General features: G+C 37.0%; 1 protein-coding gene across 2 annotated transcripts in view; it reads right to left on the bottom strand.

Moving 5' to 3' along the window:
• Positions 1-1,152: 1,152 nt before the first annotated feature.
• Positions 1,153-16,959, bottom strand: part of TRMT9B (tRNA methyltransferase 9B (putative)) — a 31,028-nt gene continuing 15,221 nt past the window's right edge. For both annotated transcript variants that reach the window (XM_079305354.1, XM_079305355.1), the window contains exons 2-4: positions 12,818-12,972; positions 8,974-9,147; positions 1,153-6,178 (exon numbers count right to left, since the gene is read on the bottom strand). In XM_079305354.1, coding sequence (XP_079161480.1) covers positions 5,142-6,178; positions 8,974-9,147; positions 12,818-12,972 — 1,366 coding nt within the window. In that variant the 3' untranslated portion in view covers positions 1,153-5,141. The remainder of the gene's footprint in view (positions 6,179-8,973; positions 9,148-12,817; positions 12,973-16,959) is intronic.

Raw genomic sequence — 16,959 nt, 5'->3', positions numbered from 1 at the left:
AAGCAGAGATGTGAAGGGTCAGTTTATTCCCAGTAATTCTGACAGGTAGCATAGTGTCTTCTGCAAAGATGCAGAAGAGAGACATAGAGAAGAACATGATACTGCCTCACCAAAATGCCTCTCACAAATGACTTATTTTTATCCTGTGCAAGAGGAGCATCAGCTTTCAATGATTGTGCACACACAGAGACTTCTTTGTTATCACATGTAAGAGGAAATATCTTCAGCTATATATTTTGTCTGTTTTACTTGTGACAGTTTTAAAATGACAAGAAATACTTCATTCAGAAAAAAGAATTTGAGATGCTGTACAAAAAGCAACAACAAACTGAATGTTTTGCAGAAGCCAACTTACTTTGTCACAACTGAAGAGGGCAACCTAATACCATCTACTGTTCCTCCATCCAGTGTCCTATCCATAAACCCCTCATCAAAGCAGAGCATAGCACCGTGTCAACAAGGCTAAAGGGGATGGAGAATTTATATCCAGGAATCTTTTCAAAGCTAGGAGTGCCACACATAATATCTTCCTTTTTTTCCCCCCCTTATACAGTTTTATTTCTTAGATATGAGCATAATTTCTGAAATACCCCTACTAGGTTTTTTTTTTAGTAGTGGTAGTGGGAGCTGGGTGGGGAGTTGGTTGTGTGCTTTTTTAAAAAATAGGACAATTCATTTGTTTTTTAAGACAACTTATCTCTGTTGAGCACTGGGAGAAGAAGCAGATGCAGATACTGAATTGCCACAAAATCAGCAGAGGCATCTGCTGTCCTCAAGCACCCCAAGGTCTTGGAAGAGGTGAGGATAGCTTGAAAAGTACAAAGGCAGAGATTCCCCACTCCACAGCAAACCACTCTGCTTTCCTGTTCTGCATTTTGTCCATGTGATCTGACTTACTGAGAAAACAGCACCAACACAGTCTTCTCAAATTTAACATTGATTAAGAACTTTCCAAGACACAGATTTTCAGGGGCTAATATTTATTAGCTAATGTGAAAACACACAAATTTTGGAGAAAATTATATTTTAACCAAGGAGGATTTATTTCAGTTGAATACTAAAGAATAGATTCCATGTATGGACACGGAATTGACTACAATACCTAAGCATGGTTTTCACCAGCAGACGGGAAGATAAAATCATGGCTAACTGCTAGGATTCATATGCTGTAAGAGTAAGAAATGCTGAACTCACAAAAGAGAGAAGCACTTATATATTTATGTAAGTGCTTATACAAGTCCTTATATATTTAGCAGTGACACACTTCATTTTGCTGGAGTACTGAAATAGTCCTAGATCCTGTAAAAGTGCTGAGCAAGAAAGCAGGTAGTGCAGCAGATTTAAGCACTGTCAACACTAATACAGCCCAACAGGGATAGGAATGCATTCTGATGGACACATGACACAGCAGAGAGGATGCAGCATCAGAGCTATTATTTCCACTCAGAACCTACCCAAGCAGTTCACCAGCAATATTTTGCTGGTGGAACACACACAACTTTTCCCTCAGTATTTGAACTGTGCTCATAAGTGACCTGTATAAAAATAAGTACCAGAAAAGTCTGCTAGAATGTTTTTAGTTTTCATTTCCCATCTGTGCTTTTAAAATTCCTACTCGACGAGCTTGGAAGAAAGTAAATTAGCCACTGTTAGTATCATAAAAATGATACATGTTCACTTCTAATAGAAAAATTTATCAACTCTATTAGTCCTGCAAAAAAAAAAAAAAAAGTCTGTTCAATGTATTTTTTATTGCAGTTGTGGTGCCAAGCAATAGGACAAGAGGCAATGGGCAGAATCTGATACACAGAAGTTCCACCTGAAATAATTTTGTAAGAAACCAGGGCATCTTACTCATCAAAACTTCTCCACGTGCCACTTAATGCTATATAAGCACCTCAAGAGCAATCCAAGCCCACTAAAGCCAGGAGCAAGTTTTGTATCAGCAGAATTGAGATGAGATTATTGCCCAATTGCCAGACAAGCAATATAAAAACACATTTGCCTTTTTGCCTTGTAAAAGTCAGACCTTTCAGTCTTGACATAGTCAGAAGTTTAAGCATTCAAGGACAGCTGGGTTTTATTTACTTATTCATTCATTTCTAGTGGCATATCCACTTCTCTAAGCACATTCACTTTGTCTGTAAGCTATTGAAGTCTGGGATCACATGGATTCTGCTGAAAATGGTTAAGGTGGACCTTCTCAAAAGAAAAAACACTCAAGAGAGACCTTCACCATGCTCTGAGTGAGGTAATCTGGCTTGTGAGATGATAAAGCTGTTACAGATCCAGCCAGCCTCCATTAATAGATGGGAATAAGGATAAAGAATAAAGGTTTGCTGTGAAGATTTCACAGTCACAACCTCAGCTGACTGACCACATTCCATAAAAATTATATTACATGGTGATGATACATCATCAGAGGACTACTGAATATTTGGGGAAGGAAAAAAAAAAAGCTGCTTACCAAACCTTTCCTCTCCTCCTCCCAGGAATTTATAAGAATACAATCCAAACTCAGCACCAACTGAAAACATGAGAAAATTCAATACAGAAAGAAGTATTTGTGAAAAGCATCCCCAGGCAAGAACCTCAATCAAATAATGCATGGAAAGTCTACAAACACAAAAGTGGTTCAAAGTACTTCAGCAGCTTTGAGGGGACAACTGTTATTCAAACAGATAGAGAAAAAAAGTTTTAACTGGAGCCTGACACAGACTCAGTCTCTTGCAGGGATAAGAAGCCTATATTCTAAAAAGAATGGACACCTTTCCTTTCTCAGTTTACCCCAAATTTCATCAGTCCATTTAACTACACACCCAGCATGCCACAGCCAGACTGTAGAAGTTCATATAAAAAAATTGTGATGTTCTTTCTCCCAAATAACTAAATCCAGCTAAATCCAGCTAAGATTAATAATACTTAATAAATATTTTTATATGTGTGAAATAAAGTTTCTGCATGCTGGCATTTAGGGATGAAGCTTTGGAATTGTATATAGGAGGATAATAATCTATCTTTTTCTTGAATGCAGCCCAAATTCCAGGATTGCTGAATATCCACTGGCATACTTTATCTGAAAGGAATTGACTTCTCTTCTAAAATTCTCAAGCTCATCCAGAAATTCTCAATAAAAGAGGCAAGCCTCCCCTGTCTGACACAACCACATTGCAAAGAGATGGGGAGCTCAGCAAAATCCATGCTGGCTTTGCAATATGGGTACTTTGGCACTAATTGTCTAAATTTGGGGCCTGAGGATGCAGCAGGTGCAGCCCCCTCAGCCAGGAGCAGCTGGACCCAGTGAGGCAGGGAATATTGCCCATTTTCTGAAGTATGGCTCATACACAGCAACTGAAAGGCACAGGCACAGGCCCAGGCTGTATTAAAAGCAACATTCAGATAAGAGTGGGATGGTATTTCAGAAGTCTCAAATGAATGGTTCTTTGGCCACACTTTATTTTCAAAGGCCTGTGGGGAGAGCCAGTGGTACACACCCAGGAAAGATAAAGTATAGGGATCCCAATTTATGAGGAAGACAAAAATGATTGCTTGAGGACATTGCTCCAGTAAATAAATCTACAATACATTACCATGTGACAATTAACAGCTGGGAAGCCACATCAAAAATACTCTGCACATTCAAGGTTTTCTACTGAACAACCCCAAATTCACCAACTCATGCAGCACAGACTGGGAAAGTTTGGCATTTCACTCCTATTGCCTGGTATTCAAAGCTACTCACTCAACAGTAGGGCAGACATCCTAATTATATAGCTCTTTAAAACTGCTGTAACAAAAGAAAACCCCTTTTGTTCCTTTTTCTTGAGGGGGGGGAATCTGTGCAGCTCCATTAAAGGTCACGAAATCACAGCAGCTGAAGATGTGCCCTGCACTGCAACCACTGACTATGAACTAAGCCTGGGAATGGAGGAACTCTGTGCTAATGAGGCAATTAGCCTCTTCTAGCCCTGCTCCTGTTGGCAGTTCCACTACTGATCTTCTGAAGCAGGTGCTTTTTATCCCCAGCACTATAAACTGCTACAACCTGCTGCAGATGGATAGTGAGGGTATACCTTGGAGGGAAAAGGAAAGTTGTGTAAACAATCTATTTTCACTTAGGTCTCAAAAGATTCATTCAACTTCACAAGACAAGAATTTGTATTTTATGTGCAAACTGGGCTTATTCTCTTCCTGTCTATATTATTTAACACACCATTAATATATAGTCTGTGAATAAGAAAAGTAAATATGGCAGCTGACCAGATATGCACTGGATTTTTATTAATTTAATCTTAGCTTCCCAGGCTTGTCAAAAAGATATATGTATTTCAAGGATTTGATATTTTTGAACTTTAAATAATACTCACACTCTCACAAATCCCTCTGACTTTTATATACACATAACCAATGAAAAACTACAGCAAAGGAAATTAAGATAAAGTATTTGTGAGAGCTAACACATAAAACTTCAACTGCACCTGAGAAACAAATTAAATTATTTTTTAAACAAAAATAAAAAGTACTGTCCAAAATTTGTGCTGTCATTTGCTCCCAAATACAAACATCAAATGACAGAATATGCAGAGCTTATTTGGTACACAGTTTTTTGTCCATTAATAAATCTACTCCCAGCTAAGGAGCACTGGGACCATGCTTGCTCCCAGTTCTGCAGCATGCACTCTACCATTGTACAGTCAAGCACAATTTTAGACATAGTGTTTATGTGTCATTTATAGGACTTCAAGAATAGGGAGCAATATGATAAACTTCTGCATCTGAAGAACAAAGACTGGACTTGCTACTGATAGGATATTTCTCATAAAAGATGCCCTGATCCTTGTTTTATAAAAAGGTTTATTTCTCAATAGAAAAGTACATTTTAAAACACATTTATTTGCTAACAGCAATATAAAACTCTACAGTTTTAACTTCATAAAAGTTTAACAAAACATAGTGCCTACCACTTACATTCCTATATACAGACCTTGCATTAGCTAGTTAAATAGTTGAGAGATAATAACTCAAGAATGAATGACAGACAACTACAAGATTCAAATTCCATGTCACACTGCACAATCACAGCAATGCAAGGAAGAGCTTAAAATCTTCAGTCACTGGATTCTGCTTTGTTCTCTTTATAGCTATGTTCCTCTTCTCTCTGCAATAATGCACCAGTTCCCATGGTCATAGCAGGAAGAAAGTATCTGAAGCTCAGGCACATTCTCTTCTACCAGAGAACACAGCTCCCCTTCCCGAAAAACGTGGTAATAACGCATGAAGGCCTTTGGATCCAACATGGCATCAGTCTGGTCCCCAACAGACACTGCTGAATCCAAAGCTGAGTCCGTGGAGTCAGTTGTTGAAGTTCTTTTGAAAATCTTGGCATCAGCCTTACCAGCACCATCTTTACTACAGCTACAGATGCAGTCCCTGTCTTCCAGTGGGCCATTCATGAATGCAGCTTTGTCCCCCGTGCTCTGAACTGCACTTTGGTGTCCCCCATTTACACTTAAATCCTTCAGTGCACCTGTGGCTGGCGACCACTGTGGGTTTTTGAGAGACAGGCTTTCCACAAACACATCATCATAATCATCTAAACTTTGTTCATTCAGCAGTGCCCCATGGTGCCCTAAATCCAAACTGCAGTGTCGAGAGTGCTGAATGGGCACAGTAGTGTTTGCCCACACTCCTTCGTGTTTCAGCTGCTTCATTTTGTCACTTTGCTTTCTCAGGGCTGATTCATCCAGGGATCTGGAGAAAAACCATGAGCGGAAAGATCTTCCTAGAGCACTGTAAAATCTGTTCTCTTCCTCAGAAATCTTCATGCAGCAGGCCCTGGGTAAGCAATGGTCCATATTACGGGAATGTTTTGAATCAGTTTCTGGCTGCAGATTGTTTTGGTAGCTGCACTCAGAGATGACAAGCTGTGCAGGGTGTATGTCTTGGCCTTTTGCTGTAGGGATAAACTCACCCTTATCTCCAGATTGATTTGATTCTGAAAAATGGCGTGAGCACAAGGCCTTGTTCCACGGAACAAATACATCTTGTTTCTCAAAGCGACGGTTCTTTTGTTCCATAGCCCAAACATAAATCATTATTTGGCCTCCAGGTGTCAATATCCTTGCCATTTCCTTTATTGCTTTGATTCTTCTTTGTTTAGTTGAGAAATGATGTATCACTGTGAAAAAAAAAAAAAAAAAAGAAAGGTATTATGCACTGAATATTAGTAAGGACAAAGCATTTCCATCTTCAATCCGTTCTACATGTTCAATCATTTCAGTTGTCTCATTCCAAATTATCACTTGCTGCAAGTCAGCAACAGTGCTGAATTTATGGGTACCACAATGGAAATTCACCTCAGAATGCTTTCTTTTATGATTATGTTCAATGGATAAAAATAGGAAAATCTGGAAGAAGGAAATTAATCTCATCCCAAAACAAGATTCGAGGATAGTCAGGTATATAAGCTGGAGGTTTCTGTTTCTCTGCATAACCCATAACATGTGGCAAGCTTTCACTTAAATGCCTGGCTTTTAGGTGAGTTAGGTAGTATCAAGATGACTTTAGTTTCTGGCTCTATTTTCAGACTTATCTTAGTGAAAACAAAAAATCTTTTCAACACGTAACAAATACAGCAAAACGTAGTATCAGTAAAAAGATACTTTTAACTTTTACATCAGCATCAGCACACTTGCAAAACATCTAGTGGGAAGATTTAGACAAATATTCACCACTGCTTTAATTTTGTCAAATTAAATTTAATTTTTGTAAAAAAGAATGTCTACATTGCATGTCTTGACTTTTTTTTTTTTTTTTTTTTCTACATTGTATTATGCTAGCAAAACTAATGTCAAATTTAAAATAAAACTTGATCACTATATTTTCTTTCCAGGAAAATTTCTACATTTTCAAATTTCCAATGTGAAATGTGTCCTATGTGAAAGGACACTACATTTCAAGATTTCTACATTATTTCTCTTTCTAATCACCTGGAATACAAATGAGCCAATAATAACAGTCAGAGAATAGCTAAGAGAACTTTTTCTCTCTAAACTCTCAGAGGCATTAACTTGTACTGAGCTTGGACACATTGGTCATGTTGTTCCATATGTCATTAGTGCTAGATTTGATTCAGCTATGTAAAGAGGACTGATTCCATAATTTGCTTCAAATGGACTTGGAGCCAGGCACTTCTACATGAAAAACATTCATTCTACCTATGGAACAGCAGATAATAGAGTATGCTCTTAGCTGAAGATATTTTTCTAATAAATTCAGAAAAATTTGTTATATATGCTGCTTGACAGTAGCCTATTCTAGCTGTAGAGTGTTAGTTCAACACTGCAGTTATGAAAAGTGCATCCAACTAGCCCTGTCTTTATTCAAAACAATGATTAAATTACCAAGGGGGAAAAAATGTAGCTTTATTATCACAACCCAAGAAAAGCATTCTTGGCAGTTAATGAGGCTCTCACAAACTGCTGAGAATACAAAATACACAACTCTGTGAGGAGTTTCCCATCTAGTCAGTGTTTATTTCCAGGTTCTCCTGACCCAAAGAATCTCTTCTCAAATTAAAAAAAAAAATAAATAAAAATTTTTAAAATCAATTTTTTTTTGCACAGGATAGGGAGAAGGGAACTGATATTTGCTTATACTGGAGTTAGGCCATGTATCACCACACAACCTGCTGTAAAATTTTATCAAAACTGACAGAGACAGCATACACATACAAGCTTAGTTTATCAGAAGGAAATATCAATCAACCAACAGAATCTGTGCATACTCTTCAAAGGGCTAAGTATTCCTTCTGGTTAGAATCACTCCGGTGGTTTTGCAGAAAAATCAATCCTATAAACATGATTATACCAGCAAATCCAAGAAGAGTACTTGACTAAGTACATAAATACTTGTTTTTCTCTGTAATAGGATGAAAACCACTTTATTTAGAATTAGATGGACACAAGCATACCACATCTTTATTCAAGAAGGATTAAAATCCATTATTGTTAAATGTACTGAAATAGCATGTGAACTTTTAAACTTGTCAGGCTTATAATTGATATAAACTTTAGATAGATATGATATCCTTCAGTTAATCTGATAAGCACTGAAATTATGCTACAAAACCTAAAATGTGTGTAGGGCTCACTGGTTAACTAGCCAACATGAAAACAAAGTAATATGATTACTGCTTGTGTATTAGTCACCCCTTCCTTCTACCTGTTTATGTGAAAGATACATCTTAAAACTAATTTCTATCACATTTCAAGTACTTTGTTGATTGCTATGAATAATATCATGCTTTGTAGTTTTGCACTTTTGCTGATGCATTTAAAAACCCTGAAAGAAGATCAATCAAGACTAGACCTAAAAATGTGAACTGTAAATGGGTACTCTATTTTTTTTTCTACACTTCACAAATTATACTTTTCAAATTACTAGTAGTATTTTCAAAAAGATAGGTCAGAAGAGTTAAGGTGCTAAGATGCTCTGGTCATTTTAGACAACTGCTTGTATGACCCTGAGCTCTTATGCCTGAGAGAAATCTGAATTCATAACACATAATAATTACTGTGAGTTCCAAGTTATGCTATAAAGTTTTCATTTCGATGCATTTTCTGATCAAAACACATCCTATAGAGAAATCAAGAGTTTGTCTTGAGCATCTCATCTGTTTAAGCTTTAAGCAGCCATGTTTAGATCAGTTTTTGCTTGTTTAAAATGTTGGAAGGAAATCTTTTTTCTACCACATATAAACAAACAAGTGATATGCATATTTCCTTGGTCAACACTGCCTCTTGAGTAAAGGGAATTTTGTTTTTTTCATGTTGACTACATTCATTTCAGTTATATCTCCTGTGTTCTAAGGAACTGTTTCAAAACAATTAACTGAAATTAAGCCAGATGGAAAGAAAAGAACACTCAGAAATTCTCATTTGTTAGGGCCAGGATGCAGATATGTTGTCTTACCTCCAATCGAAATGACTGCATTGAAGCACTGATCCCTAAAGGGAAGGTTAAGGTTGTCACACACCAGAACTTCATCACCTTTCTTCCTTGCAATTTCTACCAGTCCTTCACAGTAGTCACAGCCCAGATTATACACCTGACTGTTGACACTGAGATACTTGCCAGTTCCACAACCTAAAGAAAAGGATACTAGGTCAGAAGCCATATATTCTAAACATTTGCTCTCCCTTCTAAAGCAGTGAAAACAATATGAGGGCTTTCCTAATCCTAAATCTTCCTGGAAAACAAAAGGAGGGTTTGTGCTGACAACACTAACTGCTGCAGGGTTCATTCAGACTGTTGAAATTGTATGTTCACACTGTTAGGATTGTAACAGGGTTGCAATACAGAATGTGACCAGAAATGTGTATTCTATCACCATCTGTTGAAGCCAGGTGGGGCAGTGAGCCTTTTCTCTGTGACACATATTATCTGCTAATGGGTCATCTTTAAAACCAGGTGGGGCAATCATCTTTATCTTTTCCACAACCCATCCTCCCTCCAGGAGATATCCCCTGCTGCTGGGCCATTAAGTCCCACTGTATGACTGATAAAATTACATCATCCCACTGGGAGATGCTCCAGCCAGGGGGAGGAGCCAAGCATTTCTTACCTAGATAAAAACTGAGATTTGGAATACCAAGGTACCTTCTTTCCACTGGGTTCCAGAGGAAAGCCAGACCTTTCCACATCATTCCTGGACCTTCAGAGGAAAACTGCACCCTTCTACAGGAGCACTGCTTCATCTGAACCACATCTGCCACTGCAGGAGGATGCAGCCACCATTTAATGGGACTGCTGCCAACACCCTGACTGACAGGGTGTCAGGTTGTATTCTGACTCTGTCAGTGTTTTTGGGTTTGTTCTTTGTAAGACTGTATTTTTATTTTAATTTTCCTAGTAAAGAACTGTTATTCCTAATTCCCATATCTTTGCCTGAGCGCCCCTTAATTTAAAGATTATACTAATTTGGAGGGAGGGGGTTTACATTCTCCATTTCAAAGAGAAACTTCTGCCTTTATTGGCAGACACCTGTCCTTCAAACCAGGACAAACAGTACCAACATCACCAACAAAAATACTCATTACACAACTCTGTGTAATAGCAGGTTATGTGTACTTCTGTGAGGAACAAGGATAAGAGCAGGTGGGAGGAGGAAGGGATGGTCCTCTGTAGCCACTAGTGTACATCTTTGTGAATAAAAACCCAACCATGCTGCCTCCTACTGAGCCTTTATATAGCCTGGTAACCCATGACAAACAATGAGCATAAATGGGTGCCCAGGAGAGAGTAAGAAAAGGATAAGTATTAAGGCCCCTTTCCCCAGTACTGCTCCAGTTTCCAACTGCTTTCTGTTCAGGGCATCTCCTGAAGCCAGTGTGTTACGTCTTTTCAGTGATCTGCAACAGATCTCTTTCCTTTCCTTAACCCCATGCAGTACTTCTCCAGTGCATCCCATTTCTCTCCAAGAAGTCCTAAACCATAAATGTCACTAACACAAGTCGGAGTGGAAAATTTTTACTTTAGATACAGATGAAAAAATAGCCATAAATCATAAAAGTACTTTCCATATTGCAGGCACATCCTCTTTTTGTCTTTGTGCCAATGCATTATAACCTATGTAAATGTAATGAACTGTTCCAGAATATCTTCCACCTAAAAGTCTGTCTTCTCAAGGACTGTGCTGTACTAAATTGAAATCTTTCAGAGGCTCCATCAATGCCTTATGCATAACAAGCACTTATCAAAATTATACTGGGAGCTGCTCACTACAGCTCTGGGTCACTAGTGAGGAATAATTTCTGAAAGTTGACAGCCAAGCAACGGGGTAGCAGCTTGGCAAAGAGAATCATATCAGTACTGGTAATTCAATTTAAAGGCCTGGAGTTATCTTTAGAAACATCACTGCTTCTTGCAGCACTGCTGCTCTCAGTGATGTTAATGTGCACCATTATCTAGAGAGACAGCACAGGAACTATTGCAGAACAGAACAACACTTCAGTGCTGAAAAAGAGTGTATTTCTCAGCTAAAAGCAAGCCCTATTCTTTGAAGTAACACTTGAGAGAAATGGAAAATAACAAAACTGCTGATGCAGTTCAAGGAATATATACCATAGTACATAAAGTTCTGAATGTTAGAAAACCACAATTTTAAAAATTTGTATAAATTATTATTTATTATTGTATTTGCAGAGGAACACATTTATTCAACCATTATTAATTTGCAAGATTCAGTTGCTTAATAGGTGGCTTTTGGTGAAGTGCTTTTTAATTACTGTGAGTTTCTGGAAGTATAGGATCCTCTCTGGAATGAAGCTGAATAGTGTCAATAATCCCAGTGTTATAAAAATCTGCATTTCTCAGAGATTCCCTTTTAAACGAGTCATCAGGAAGGTGAATTCCTTCATGAAGCTAACAATGGCCAATCTATTTTCATGTGTTTTGATCAATGAAAAATAGTAAGGCAAATACACAAAATGATATTTTAAGAAAAAGTAGTACTAAATCAAAAATTAACAATTAAAGATCTGGTTTCAAAAATTTTAGTGCCACTAGGGATTAGTGCCACTTTAGTGTGACTCCTCCTTAAATGCATGCCAAAAATAAACACTATAGTCAGATTCCTTTAGATCTTATTTAACCTCATAAAAGAAGATACTTGTGTGCCTTAACTGGAGTATTCTTATTGGCAACTGTAAGGATTGATCTTCTCTCCAGATGAGACTGCAACAGGGTGATCTTAAGCTTTCAGCAACCACTGCTGATAAAGCCTCAAAGAACTTCAGCTAAGATTCAAAAGACTTCTATTGAGGTGGCAACAATTTTGGCTGAGAAATAGCAATCTAACTCTCAGCTGAGTGAGTGTATGCCATGGGTATTTCCTGAGATTATTAGTGACAATGGTGCATATATATAAAAATAGCTACATGATCGAAATAATATCGAGTATTTTTGGTGTAGTGCTCAACAGCAGCAGGAGAACTACAAATTTTCTTCTGATTACGGCCTACAGCACATTCAAATAATGCTCTTCTCTTACAGGATAAAGCAGATGAATAATTTAAGGTGCATATTTGTTAAAAATTGCTGTGTAAAAATATTTTATTACTTTAAACAGTACAGAAAATACAATGGTGTGAATGAGCATTTGTTTTGCAATGATGTGCTGTACAGGACTGAAGTCATCATGCAAGCAAAGGAAAGACATCAGTACATGGAAACCCCCGAAAAGTCTGCAGGAGCAACAGAAAATCCAGGTATAAACACTACCTGTAGGGAAGAAAATGCCACAGCAGGAAAACGAGGTTTTGGTGTCTATATTTAGGATCATAGGGAGATTCTCAGATTTATATTTTAAAATATTTTTAATGGCAATCACATCAGAAGATTTCTCTTAATAAAAAGCCTTGCTAGGAGGAGCTTTAGAACAAATGAAAACCAATAAATTGCAGATTGATATTACATAAAGCAAGTTATCTAAAGAAACTGAAATATTAAATAATTGGGCTATTAACATACTTTTTTCAAAAGGGTTCCAGGGGAATGTCAGACCATTAAGCTAGTGGGGAGATGGACAGATTAAGACAGCTCAACAGAAATAAGGGAAAAAATTTATTTACTGTCTATGTGATACATTGCCAAAGAATTAAAAGAAGTGCTATATGGCATCTAGCATTGGAGCTTAAAAGCACTTTAAAAACAGATTTAAACAAGTTAAAAAACCATTTGCTCTGAAGGGTAATTATGATTAACAGGTAAACTAACAAAGCTTATAAATGATCTTTCACCTCTAAGAATGGCTTACCTATATCAACCACGAGACTGCCAGGCTTTTGTTCCAGCAGAAAGTTCCGAACACGAGGCCATGCTTTGGTCTGCAGATCACTGAAGTAGGCAGCTGTATTTTCATACACACTGTGCACGTGCTGCTTTTCTAGCTGGGTGGCCTCATGTTCCATCCTGAAAATACAATGAAGATTATGTATAACAAAACACAAACTGTTGCAGCATACACTTTACATTTTATAGGCAGGCACAATTAAGGACCTTGTACGTTTATATTCATAAAATTATTACATCCACCTAATTGCATATTTATAAAATAATCTTCACTCAAAGAATCTGATTTTATTTCATGAAAGTCAAGAAAAAATGTGAATGCATCATCTCCCCTGTGAAGCATTATGTAACTGCACATGCCTATGCAATAACAGGCACATTCCCAAGATCACCAATATAGTAAAAGCTTATCTGGTTCAAAAGAGAGCTCATACTCAGTGAAAATGCAGAATGTTTATAGAATCATAGAATAATTTATCTGGGAAAGACCTTTATGATCATCAGTCCAGCCAATTGTGAACAAGAACCAACCATTTTAAGAACCAATTTAATGTAAATAGGTAAACTACTAATATGTTACTTGAAATGTAGCCTGGTCCCTGAAACCTCAGCCCCTAAACCATGCATAAGTGATTTGTGGTTCATCAGCCCTCTAGAAGTGATTAGTTTGCTACAATTTTCAGCAACAAAAACTTGATTTCCCTAGTTCACTATCTTCATGTCCTAGCACAGTATTTTAAACTTTAAGTATTACCCCTAAGATCATGTAGAACACCAAGTGGATGCAGACACTGAATCCCTTCATACAGAATCTTACATCTTCCTTAATTTATCCACTCATCCAAGGACCAACCAGGCCAGGTTTGAATAGCTGATGAAGGCTGATGAGATGACATTTCAATGTGTTAAGACATTCTTCAAATTAATTTAAACTGCCTGTTTATTTGGGAAATAGTGCTTCTCATTATTAAAACAAAACCTATTCAACTGCCCAAGAGCTCAACACAGATTAAAGCCTGTTTCCAAAGATCCAAAAGACTAAGCAATGTATTATCAAGATAAAATTATAAAAGTGACTCCTTTGACTGCATTTGAAAAGGTCAGAAGCAAAGACTTTAATTAATTTCCTTGATTTAGGAACCATAATAAAAATTTATTTTTCCTGTCACTTCTAGTATTGAAATACATTAGTATGAGAAAAAATTATGAGAATATGAGAAATTATGATATCTATGAGAAAAAAACATTTAAATTATTTTCTTAATGTATGTGTAATAAATAATGTGAGCTGTCACTGCAGCTATTCAACAGACACAATCTGTCCTACACCTGTCCTACAAATAAAATCTTTTTAATTTAGAAAATGGGAGTTAATCCCAATGACTGAAAAAAACCCTGTACTTCTGAAAAAAACAATTACGTATCTTTACAGAATAGTATGTAAGGCTTGATCCATTTCACTGGTGCTGTATGAGAGGTAGGGACAAATTGTTAACAATCTTCACAGTCTATTCTGACTGTAGTATCTATGAATATCTCTTCAAAATATTTATGTTCAGTATTTTCACAATATTTACTTTATCTTTTTTCTACAATCCACAATTTCCTTTTATCCTGCATTACCTCACCTTTTACAAAGTGTATATACACATATACATAAAAATGAAATTCAGAAACAGTGTGGTACATTGATAATAGGCACATTTTCAGTTTCATTGAAGAGTGAAAAGCTGTAACAGATTGAACAAGAGAAGAAACACAGACTTGAAATTATACTGCATGTACCAGAAGTTACTCAGTCAGAACTTTTCTCAGAATCCATTTCAAGTTATGTAGTCACACAGAATGGGTTAGTTGCAGTAATTTCAAATAAGTATTCCTTAGAGTCAAAAGACCAATCCTTTGTTTTTATTTGATCCTTAAATAAAATAAAATAAAATACGTTTCATGCCTCCAGTCTTTTTTCCTTACCTCAAAACATACTCGGTTTGGTTGTTCAACTGCCTAGGAGTCCTCTATAAGCAGTAATTCCAAAGACTAACAACCATTTCTTTTATTTTGTTGCCTGATAACCTCCTTGCTATAATTTATATTTCATGTTTAGTTACTATGTGGCTCAATGTATCCAAGTGCTTTCTTTTATCTTTCCACTTGAACCTCTTTGTTCATTCTTTACAGTTCTTAAAAAAACCTGAAAAGACAGAATGTTTTCATCCATTCATATTGAATTCCAAACGTTGTCTTTTTTACTCTGTTTTTCTAAAATGTCTAGATTGAACTCCAATGCAGACTGAGATCTGGCTTAGTTTCCTATCAAATCCAAGACCATCCTTTAACTTTCTCATTCACAGGAACTGGTATTGAGTCTTCAGCTACATGGGACATGCTGGAGACTTCCATGTATTACAACACAGCATGAGAGGTGATTATTTTTAGATATTCTTAATAAGTATTGTCAAGAAAATAATTTCGTTATCATAGAATAATAGTAGTATACTAAAAGACAAATTATTTCATGCAACATTTTATAATAATTTCCATTCCTGTTGATTGCTTATATTTTGCAAATAATTAACACATGTGATGAAATCGAATTTGCCAATTTGACTTTCCAGCCAAGATCCATGATGCTATCAGGTTTTGCTTTGCAGCACAGCAGGAAATGTCCCAGCAATTAACCTCTCCATTGCAGTATTTACAAAACACAAGGCACCCGTGGAGTCTGCCCAGACCTGCAGCTCTACCACCTTCACACAAGTATACTGTCACCAAAAAAACCATAGAAACTCAGACCTGTATAGCTTTACAAGCCAAACCCTATTTCTCTTTTTAAACAAAAAACAACCATTACAACTTCTTTGCTTTGAAAGTAACAGTCTGTTGGACATGAATTGTAGAAAATGTTTATTTCATCCAACTTCTGGATTTAACTTCCTGGATAATTGGAAAGTCTGTTTTGCAAAGCAGGTAATGAAAATCTTCCCAGAAATCCCACTGCTTCAGCATCTGCTCCAGCTCTCATTTAAGCTACCCAGAAGCTGTCTGGTAAGACCAGCAAAGAGAAGGGAAGCAGGAGGTGATAATTATGGATGTTTTTTCCCAGGCTCAATTCTTCTTCTCTTGTGCTTATGCTCCTGTTAAAGGGCTCATGCAGAGGCTTGGAGCAGAGATGGGAGTGTGCAGAAAATTGGCACTGAGCTGTTCAGGCACTCTGCAGCAACTCTTGCCAAGTCCCCGAAATGCAAATGCAGCTCAACAAACATCCACCTCCTGCAAACAAGCAGCTTGGATAAAGACTGAAGAGCAGGAGTGGGCGCAATCTCTTCTTCCCTTCCAGTGGGCAATCCTCCTGGTGATTTGTCCATGAACTACAACATGCCCTTAGTTGCAGCTGATCATATTAAACGAGGGAAACTGGATGAAAAAACCGTAATTTTTACTCTTGCTGAATTTGCAGGGAAATGGATCAACACATATAACCAGTTCAACACATATAACTGTAGTACATGAACAAACTGTTTGAAAGTAAATAAATTGTAGTCCATTGACTTTTTCCTACACTGCTCTTTTCCCTCTTTGTTAAAAAAAAAACCAACAAAAACCTAAAATATTATGCCTTCTAAGAAGGTAAACGAATTGTACAAACATGATGTATATTTTCTCAGCTATATATCTCACTAAGGAGTTCTCTGACTTAAGATAATCTAATTTCTTCCCTTTCCATTAACATTCTGGCAACCTTTTACATAATTAACTTTTCAAGGATACTGCTTTAATAAAATCCATGTTGCTTGGATATTTTTTTATCGCTGCTGGAGTAAGAAAAAACATTTCAGAGAGTGACCTTCAAATGAAAACAACCAAAATGAACAACCCCTATTTCCAACATTTAAAAAAAAATCATGTTTGTGTTTTTGGGGGATCTTTGGGAGGGAGAGCATTTTAATTTTTGTTGCTGGTTTTGAAAGCATTTAATTTATAATATTGACTAATGGTATCAAATACCTCATCCTCAAGCAGACAAAGTGCTTGCTGGCTCACAGATGCCTGGGATTTTCTAAAACTGCAGTACAGGAGGTAGTGTTCAGTCCAAAAACACTAATTCTA

The sequence above is a fragment of the Erithacus rubecula genome, assembly GCF_903797595.1.
Source record: "Erithacus rubecula genome assembly, chromosome: 5".
Lineage (NCBI taxonomy): Eukaryota > Metazoa > Chordata > Aves > Passeriformes > Muscicapidae > Erithacus > Erithacus rubecula.
The sequence above is the reverse complement of the archived record's forward strand: the minus strand, read 5'-3'. Positions and strand labels throughout refer to the sequence as shown.